This window comes from Aedes aegypti, chromosome 3 (genome assembly GCF_002204515.2).
Source record: "Aedes aegypti strain LVP_AGWG chromosome 3, AaegL5.0 Primary Assembly, whole genome shotgun sequence".
Classification (NCBI taxonomy): domain Eukaryota; kingdom Metazoa; phylum Arthropoda; class Insecta; order Diptera; family Culicidae; genus Aedes; species Aedes aegypti.
The window spans coordinates 309,446,068-309,456,800 of NC_035109.1; the positions used below are offsets into that span (position 1 = coordinate 309,446,068).

Sequence of the window (10,733 nt, forward strand, 5' to 3'; positions counted from 1 at the left end):
TCCTTAATTTTTTTTTTTAGATTTTTATTTTGTCTGTGTTTCAACCGTTTATCAATGCTGAGGCAGAGCAATCGGGAAAAACTCATTCGGGTTTTCAAGGAAATGTCGGCCATCTGCCTGCTGCAAAATCGGCATTTGAGTTATCTTGGGTAAATCCATTCAAAATTTAAAAGATTCGAATGGCTACCCCGGCTACCTCACGTAAGAAAATTAGCTTGTAAATGAGCATGATTACACGGAGAACAAAATAAAGTGTTCGTAATCATTTTTCCGGTGAAGTTAACTATACGTTTAGGTTAATTTACAGATAACTATAAATATAGTTGTTTAGACAGTATTGTTCGTTTTATTGAGGAATAGATTCTCGTGCACATTTTGAACGTGGAAAAATAAATACTCACACGTCCGTTTCTATGGCACTTTAATAGAAGCACGCAACTTGCATTCAATGTACAATCCAACATAATGCGTTACATGTGCGTTACTTGTTGGTTTTGTTAGCTACGACGCCATCCAATATATGGCAAACATGGTGGGAGAATATTTTGGTGTGACAAAATTATTTAGGTGTGAGTCTATTAGAGGGCAAAATCCTCAATATATTGTTAAAAACAATAATACCGTATAATTGTTGACAACTAAATTTCGATTGAATTTACATACGTCAAAGTAAATTTAATTGAGTTTAGAATATTTTGCAATGTTTACTCCGCATTTTGTTCTGCTTTATCAACATATCTGGAAAGATTCGCTGCTGCTTTATCGACCTTAAAAACATAGCAACAATCAAAATAAAGTGCGCGTCGGCCAACTTGCTCCGTGGTCTCCTGCGTGAGAGGTTATCACCTACACTATTCCTTGCATGTTAAAAGTATCTTAGGTTAAAAGTAAGTAGATTTGTGAGCATGACTTGAAGTCTACCCAAGTAACCGGTAAGCACTTAAAACAGCTTTCAATTAGCATTATATGCGTTAGTACGACAGAGCAATAAATGCTGATTGAACGTATAGCTGCCAGTAGGGCTTCTTAAAAGCTGGTTTTGGCGAAATATCAGGCTGCTTCAATGCTGCGCCTTCAGGAACGTCGCATTTCACTGTCAAAAAACGTAACGCCTCAGCGAAGAGCAAACCAAAACAAAATATTTTTCCACCCTCTCTCGCATCTCTCCAATGATGGTGGCTGCTTGTATTGTTATGGATATTTCTCGTAGCGGATAATTTATTGCTGATTTTTGACGTTTTGCGATACGAACTGACGGTCTGGTGATTGTGAACGATGGTGATGCTCCACGCTACAGAGTATGCTGCAGTTGATGTTGGTCGGGCGTTGATTTTTTGCCCAATATAAGGCACGCTTTGCTCGAAGGTACATTCAATTATCTACGAGCTAATTATAAATGTCTTTAGGAGGTAATGATTCTTGATTTGTATTGCAAGAATGCATGGATGCAATTGGATTCTATTGAAGCTAATAAGGGTAGGTAAATTATTATCCTCATGCAGGAAGGATTATCTGGTGATATTTTGGAACAAGTGCTATCGTTCCAATTAAACAAGCATTCGATAATTCGTTTCTCCCACGGCAATCATGTTTGACAGTAATTGCCTTTGAGATCGTTTCCATCAGATGCAAGAATCGAGACATAGGTGTGAAAGAGACACAACATAGAGTCAGATATGTAACGTTCAACCTGTACCGCTCTTTCGTTGCATTCTTACTGCAATGAAAAAGCATTTCGTTTGCTAAGAATCGAAAATAGCACGTGCAGTGGAAATGCTTATTAAGAACCGAAAGGAATTGAATAGCAGTGGTTGTGCTGGTTTATGTCAGCTTAGCTATGAACATGTTTTCATAGGACAGCAAGCAGATCTAATGCTGTAAGCAGTCCACTACGAGGCTTATCTCAATGCTTATTGGTTACCTGGGTAGGGATGTGAATGTTTTCGGATAGTGGTAGTTGTTCAAATTATAATTGATATAGGTACATGTAGATAACTGAATTAATAAAGTGTGTGTTTATAATTTAACGTTAATTAAGAGTTGGCGTAGGTAAATTTTACTTCGAAACAACTAGTTGTACGTAAGTAAGAGTAATTAACGGGATAGTAATCTCGCAGACAGATGTTTAAGCAGGAACAAATTTATACAAATTGCCTGTGTAAATTCTACCGTGGTGCTACCTAGGGAGCAAATAGGCCTTTTCATGTGACAGATCCGTCTATGCATTTGTTTACATCGCTGGAGGACCGGTGCTAACACGGGCCTGTCATTTTCATAGAAGAAATGTCAAAGTGCTTCCCGATCAGCTGATTTGAGTCGTCATTTGAATAGGCCTATTACTACAGTACAGTGACAGTTCGTAAAACCAAGGCTTCGACTTCTCGCTTACCACCCAGTCCATCGCCCACTGAACAAAAATATGAAAACAATCACTTTAAAAATTATTCACACAATTGTGATACTTTCACGCCAATTTATTTCACATGAGTAACGATCATTCAAGGGTATCATATAAGCATGAATCTGTGAGTAAATTAAATGCCAACATTTTTTGTAATATTTTGTTGAAATTTTAGTGTGTATTTTTCTGCTAATACAAGTTTATGGCTGGTATAAAGTATGCCCGACATAAGAGTATCGACATTTTGTGTTTCAGTAAGCGAACTTTTGCCCCATTGGGTAAATATTTTGACAATAGGTTCAGTAAAATTGTACCCAATATGTTGAGGTTTACTCTGTGGTATTTATTTCTTTAACTGTTGTACATTTTCTAGAAATATAGATTTTGCCACTACGGTAGAACTTTGCCCCCACTTTACTCTATTATCTTTTCAATCATTTACGGAATCACATCACATCACCGGAAAAGAGGATGGGCGTTTGCCTTCCTAATATTAAGCTGGTCAGTCATGGGTTACATACTGTACCAAATGCATGCTACGTGATGCCAATTTGACGTTGCCCTTGAACTCGTAGCTCACCGAGGTTACAAAACAGTCCCACGAAAATTTAACAGTACTGTACAGTACAGTACCTAACTTAACTACACGCATTTAGAAAGTTTTTCTAGACAAATCATTATTTGATTTTGCAGCAATTGTAAAACTGTCCGATAAGTTCATTCAACATGATCCAAACCGAAAACAAGAGGCACCCGTTGTGTAGGTATCTGATTTGCAATCCATATATAATACGATTTCAAAAAGTATAGAACTTCTAAGCAAAGCTACATTTGGAATCATTACTGTTCTAATGCATAATACATAAGCCCGTAATTCGTACGAACGTCAGTCCCGAATTAGTCACCTTGTTTTCGAAACAATTAAAACCGGTGTCTTTCCGCCAAATGATGGCTAGTAGTCGGAAGGTACGGTACGGTTCCATAACATTGTCTATGAAAAGTTCGAAAAAATTTAGTGCTCAAACAGATTGACCATGGATTGTATGCCGCGGCAAAGCATCCCGGAGACATTTGCCGAAGCAGATGTTTTCATAACCGGTGGTTCCGGATTCATGGGCAAGGTGTTGATCGAGAAGCTGCTGCGATCTTGTCCCCAGATAGGGAATGTGTTTGTACTGCTGAGGCCACGAAGGGGAAAATTGGCCAAGGAACGAGTCGCTGAGTTGGTTCAAGTGCCGGTAAGGACATGTGTTTGCGAAAGAGATGAATTGAAGGCTCTACAAATTGTTTGGGATTTCAGTTGTTCAACAAGTTACGTGAAGAACGTCCTGATTCGTTTCAAAAAATTGTCCCAATAGATGGAGATTGTTCTCAGCTACGTCTTGGACTAGACGATGAGAGTATCAGGCGGATGTCCGGTGTTCAGTTCGTATTTCACGCAGCTGCCAGTGTACGATTCGACGATCCGCTGGACAAGGCTTTACTTTTGAATACCCGAGGAACACACGAAGTCTTACGATGGGCTAAGACTTTGAGTAACCTGAAGGCAATAGTGCACATTTCTACCACTTACTCTAACCCGGAAGTACCTCATGTTGAAGAGCGGATATATCCAGCAAAAATGAATTGGAGAAAGGCTATCGAAATGGTAGAGAAGATAGATCCTGAGGTACTGAACACTCTATCAGACAAGTAAGATCTATTGTACATGGTACGTAGACATAAATTTCAAACTCCACTTTCATTGCAGATTATCAGGTTTTGCACCCAACACATATACTTTCACGAAAGGTCTTGCGGAACAGATCTGCTACGATTACCGCCACGAATTACCGTTGGTAATATTCCGACCTTCGATTGTGATCAACACCGAAAACGAACCGATGCCTGGTTGGATCGAAAACTATAATGGACCGGCCGGAATCCTTTCAGCGCACGCTGCTGGAATAGTGCGAACTTTTTTCGTCAGCATAGATTGTAATATGAATTGCATCCCAGTAGATGTCAGTATAAAAGCCATAATCGTAGCTGCATGGAAGAAGTCGTTTAGTTCTAGGGACGACTTACCCATCTACAATAGCGCTGCTGAACCCGACAAGGCCTTGAGCAATCAATTCCTGTATGAAGAATCTGACTACTTTTCTCATAGAATACCGATGATGAAGATGATGTGGGCTCCAAAAGGACATATCACAACGAACAGGACATTGTTCTTTGTGCTGTTCTTTCTGTACCAGGTCATTCCGGCTTTTTGCATCGATACAGTGCTAAGGTTTTGTAAAATAAAACCTTTGTAAGTATTGCTTTTTTAAGCCAGTAAATAATCCAAATAACGATCCTTAATACGTTCTCCAGCCTCCTAAAACTGCAGCGTTCGATTTTCCACGCCCAAAACTCGCTGATGTACTTCACCACGCATGACTGGGTGTTCGATACCGACAACTTCCGCAGCCTATCCAAGGGCCTTGGCGAGACGGACAAAATCCATTTCAACATAGCCTACATCACGCAGGGTCTGCTGGAGTACTGTAGTCTGTGCCTGTTGGGCTGCCGACGGTACCTGTTCAAGGAAAGTGACGACTCCATTATGATTGCTTTCAAAAGGCTCAAACTATTCGAACTGGCCGATTGGATGCTGAAATTGAGCATGTTCATGGGAGTTGCCTACGGCTTGCGAAGTTATTTGCCAGAGGAATGGATCAGGCAAGAATAAACAATAAGCTGTAAGTTTCTTCAATACATTTTTGATAGTTCCTTATGAAATGTATATGTTACCTGAATAAATTGGATGAATGAATAATCTTTTTATGACAATTAGGTACATGCATTTTTATTTGCTATCTTGTGAAAGTACCGTAAAACGGGGTAACTTTGATAGTTTTTTCGAAGAAAACTTCAATATTTATGCATGCTGTTTCAAAGAATTATAATTTATATTTTCAAAACAAGTACTGGCATCCTAGCTATCGATTGCAGTCGATAGATTGCCAAAACATTTATTCTGAATGGATATATAATTTTTAATATGATCGAAAGTAGGTTTTCTGTTCTGGGGTAACTTTGATAATGGAGTTTGAATCGAACAAAATTGAATGAATAATGTGCATTTGTAGGGCATCGCATACCTCTAGGCGTTTAACGTTATATGGAAATTTTTGACTTAGATTACAAAAATGGTCCCAGTTTGTGAAAATGCTTTTCGCTAAAAGATTTGAGACCGTATTCAAGCTCTATGATAACTAGGCTATCAAAAATAAGTGGCCAACTATTCAAAACTACATCGAATAGTGATTGTAGAACAGATTGTTTGTAAGCGTTTTGAAAATGCGAAAATTGTGTCAATTTTTAATATTCGTATAAAAAGCTTCAAATGTTCTTGATTCAAATGAAAACCGCTGGTACATGAAGTGTCATACCAATATTCTTTAGTTTTGCATTCGTTTTGCTTAACAGATTAACAGAAATTATGATATATCGTTTAGTATGTGGTGGGTTACGCACTATCAAAGTTACCCGCATTATCAAAGATACCCCGTTTTACGGTACCGTAAAATCGGGTGTAATTGATCAGAAGGGTGAAATTGATCATTGTATCACACGATTTTATTTCTTCGTAATGGAGCATAAATATCAATGTAAGCTGCAGTAAATGAACGTTGTTTGTCGTAACCAGGGATTGAATCCTGAGAAAATTGAGAAAATCTCTCACGTATCGTTCTCTGTAACTATCATAACATGCTGCACATTATGAGAGACTGTTTATCGTATACTGCTACAACTTTGATCAGATTGGGTGGATAGTAGTGCATGATAAAACACCTCTAAACATGCTCCAAGCCTGGGGGACACTATTGATGTTGGAAGTTCGTGGATTGTTTATCGTGCCCGTAAAGAAAAACCCCTATCCCCAACGGTAAACAAGCGAGAAAAATTTCTTTTATCATCGCTCTCTCTTTGGGGCTCTCGCTCGCTGCTTCCATTTATCAGACTTGTTACACCTTGCGATACAATGACGATCGTGGACCACAACAGATGGGATGTTTTTCTTTACTTGCTTTGATCGTGCTTCATACTCAAATGAGAGCGAATTCTGCAATGCCTGGTCGTAACTATTGTCGAACTGTGTGTTGTGAAGTTTTTTGCGTTGAAGAATGTTTATTACTATGAAAATAATGTAAAATTTCAAAATCATGCACGGTGCAGTATTGACAAACACCTATAAACTTCTATTTCTAACCAAGGATTTAAACATAGTATAAACCTGAAAGTTTGTGAGGATGCTAGAGATATATCCGCAAACCTGATTTCATCACCAAAACTCGTACCAATTAGCTCAAATGGTTGAAATAATTGAATTTCTGTTAGATATCATTGATTTCCTTAGGAAATTGCATACATTTGGGCGTTTTCCGCGTAATTCGTGAAATTTAACTATTCGTTATTTATATAAATACTAGTGGTCCCGGCAAACTTCGTCTTGCCATCAAGTAGGCTGCTGAAACATGTCATGGAACCTCCCATACAATATGACAGTCCCGTTCACGCTCGTTTACCCGACTTTCCCGGTGAATATCCTGGGATTTTTATACACACAAACACGTCGGAACACTTGACGAACAAAACGTAATTATAATCATTCAAATCCGTTGACCCGTTTGGATGCCATTTCGTGACATACAAACATCATTCCATTTTTATTTATATAGATTGCATTGTTAAGATTTAGACAAGCATATTCGGATTCAGGGAGCTCAAGTTTATCATGTAGAGTTGTTTTGAAAACTAACAATAATGGCATTGGCAAGTGATCAATTTCATCCCGAAATGAGATTCCCTGATTTTTTATTTTAGAGATATTTGTTAACACTAAAATAACATTTGATAGAAAATTTCGGTACATGAGTCGATGAGGCTCACCTTCGTACTTGTTTTCCTGCATTTAGTTGTTTGGCATTGTTAACATTATAGAAAACAGACTAGAAAAACCGTGAAAAATGATCAATTTCACCCGAAATTACGGTACTGCATTGAAGATTGGAAATTGAACGTATCTGAGGTAATGACGTTGAAGACTGCTCGTCTCCATTGCTCATATTTTTGCTCCAATAGTCATCACATCATTTTAGCGCTTTATTTCCCAGCGTTTTTGAACTAATCCCGTTCTACCTCATTCTAGCGAGCCTAGACAACTCGACGCTGTACAGGTGTTCATCAAAATACTGCATACATTCTATATTATGCCTTGAATTCTACCTATTCTTAGTGAAACATACCCAGAGATTCATCTGAAAACTCATCGAGATGAAACACTTTAAATATCTCCATGATCTCTTTCAGGCATTCCCCCAGATTATCTAGCGGGCATTCCTACTGGAACTTTCTACACAAGCAACTATGGACCTATGCACGAGTTCACTAATTTGACGTTTTAGCGATGCCGATGATGGTTTCCATGGTCACATAAATAACCACTAAAACGTCAAATAATAAACTTGTGCATTAATCCATTCCTGATTTTTTTTTCCAGTGGTTTCTTGGATAATCTTTAGGATTCTGTGAGATATTTTACCAGACACCAGGTTTTTTCAGTAGTTAACTTGCCTAGAGTAAAAAACTTCCCTGGGCATAGAGTATAATCGTACCTGCCACACGATATACGAATGTGAAAATGGCAACTTTGGCAAAGAAAGCTCTCAGTTAATAAATGTGGAAGAGCTGATAAGAACACTAAGCTGAGAAGCAGGCTCTGTCTAAGTGAGGACGTTAATGCCAAAAAGAAGAAGAAGAGTAAAAAACCATTTTGATAAAGCTACTAATAGTTTTCTAAACGATCCTCTTTGAATCACTCTTTAACTCATCGATCGATTTCCCAATAAATTATGTTTCACAGATCCCAGATTTTTTTCAATGATTCAACCAGAGCTCTATCAAGACATCTATAAAAGTTCCTACAAGAATATTTCCACAATTTTGTCAAGGATTCAATCAGGAAATCCACTAAGAATATATTCAAGCTTCATTTCCCAAGGATTCCTTTGTAAAATCAAGTAAATGATAATTCTCCAGGAAATTATTTCTGGGATTCTTCGAAGAAATTAGCAAGTATTATTCAGATACTTAACAAACCTTTATGCATATATTCTGAAAGTTTCCCAAGCAACAAAAATTTCGGATAAAAGGAAATGTTTTGGCTTAATCAGCTCACTTTTAAAGTAATTAACCCGAACTTCACAGTTTATATAAAGTTCGTTTAAGTTTGATCTTTACCTTCAAGTACAAAATAAGTTCAATTCAAACTTGTTCTGAACTTTCAAGTTTTTGATGAGTTCATGAGTTACTCATCTGATAATCAAGTTCATTTAATATCCGTAGTGTTCTCTTAATCAGCGAAAAAGTTTCACTCAAACTAAATTTATACCAAAAGTGAACTATGGAGTTCACTGCTTAAGTACAATCCGAACTATTGGTTGCTTGGGTTCCCAGCATTACTTCTCGAATTCATCCTTAATTTACCATAAATCCACAAAGAATTCATACATTGATTTATTATTACAGTTTTTTGTATTTTCTTCTCTTTTCAGGAAGATTTGCTTTTTTGTTTATGATAGTTTACACAACACATTTTGGAACCTCAAAGTGGACCTCCGGCATTTACATTCGACTGGAGTCAAAGTCGAAGATACTATTTGTTTAATATGCTTACACATAGTCCAATAAGCCGATTGACAATGAAAAACATATCTAAATGGCATGCGAACTGAGTTGGTCGTTTGATTTAAGCTGAGAAATTTGTTGAAAAATGGCCCAGAGGGTATGTTGGACCAACCCGTCATAAATACAGACTCGCTTGAAAAAGTATTGCAACACACAGCTGAATATTGAATCATTCAGAAAAGTTTAGCATCACCTAAAAACAGTAACATTCATGATGCTATATCTCGAGATACTGATGATCTATAATGGTGCGGTTTTAGCAAAATTGTTCAGCAGATCAAGCATATTCGGAAATCAAATTGTTTGGTTCGCAATTTAGCCGCTAGGAAACGCTAGTGAGTATGTACAATGGACCAATCCACGAGTCACTAATTTGACGTTTGAACGGTGCCGAATTCACTGGTTGCTATGGTAGCATAAATAACACGGCACTGCTCAAACGTCAACGAATGAACGCGTGCATTGGTCCATTGAGCATTTGAGGCAAGTTCTATCTTGTGATCCACATGAGATAGAAAGTTCGAATCTTCGGCAAAGTTGTTCAGAAAGTAAAGGACATCCGGAAAATACACAATTTGATTTAAAATCTTGCCGCTAGGTAGCGCAAGTATACATGTGAAATTGAACATTTTATGCAAGTTCATTGTGATTCATCTTCTTCTTTTTGGCATCAACGTCCTCACTGGGACAGAGCCTGCTTCTAAGCTTATTGTTCTTATGAGCAATTCCACAGTTATTAACTGAGAGCTTTCTTTGCCAAACTTGCCATTTTCGCATTCGCATATCATGTCCCAGTGAAGTTAAGGAAATTTTCTTTACGAAAAGATTTTGGACCGACCGGGAATCGAGCCCAGACACCTTCAGCATGGCTTTGCTTTGTAGCCGCGGACTCTAACCACTCGGCTAAGGAAGGCAAAGTTGTTGAAAATGTCAATTATATCCGGAAGAAACTTCATAACTTTGCCGCTAGATGGCGCAAATCAGCACATACAAATGAGCATCTATCCCATCATCCAGACAAGATAGAAAGTTGGGGTCTTATATACAGTTGTTGAGAAGGTCCAAGATATTCGAAATGCAAACAGTTTTGTTCAAACTTTTGCCGCTAGGTGGTGCTAGTGAGAATATGAAATTGGGCATTCTTAACACTTTATCTAGTAATCCGAATAAGATAGAAAGATCGAGTCTTTCACGCAGAAAATTCTTGCACGATTGACATAACTTTTCCGATAGTTGCTTTAACATGCCTGGATACAATTGTTACAAGCATATTATCGGTGTTTCTAAACTGACAGTATGGTTTGCCCAATCGTTTTTGCTTTTGTTTCTGTCTTCCATCACATGAATATTTCAATTATATTATTGTTGAATCAGCTTTCCGCACATTATTACCTTGAAACGTTATAAGTTTACCACAAAAAAACCACTGAATACCAACAAGCGATGTTGGAGTAGATGTAAGTTAATGCGCTCTCACTCTAAAGATAGTGGTTTAAATTCCTGCTCCCATATTTATTTACATATTGTCGCATTTTTGCAATGTCGATAAAAAGATTCGTACCGGTTTTGACAACACAACATCAACAATAATACCATTGTCATGATTGTATATTAATAT

The 10,733-nt window shown here is 37.7% G+C and overlaps 1 protein-coding gene across 1 annotated transcript; it reads left to right on the top strand.

Annotated features, from left to right (window-relative positions):
• The first annotated feature begins 2,857 nt into the window (after nt 1-2,857).
• On the top strand, nt 2,858-5,207 carry LOC5566299 (fatty acyl-CoA reductase wat). Its single transcript, XM_001664066.2, has 4 exons — nt 2,858-3,639; nt 3,702-4,093; nt 4,152-4,694; nt 4,757-5,207. Exons 1-4 carry the CDS (start codon nt 3,436-3,438, stop codon nt 5,112-5,114), a joined length of 1,497 nt encoding a protein of 498 aa, XP_001664116.2. The 5' UTR covers nt 2,858-3,435; the 3' UTR covers nt 5,115-5,207.
• Nucleotides 5,208-10,733: the final 5,526 nt, after the last annotated feature.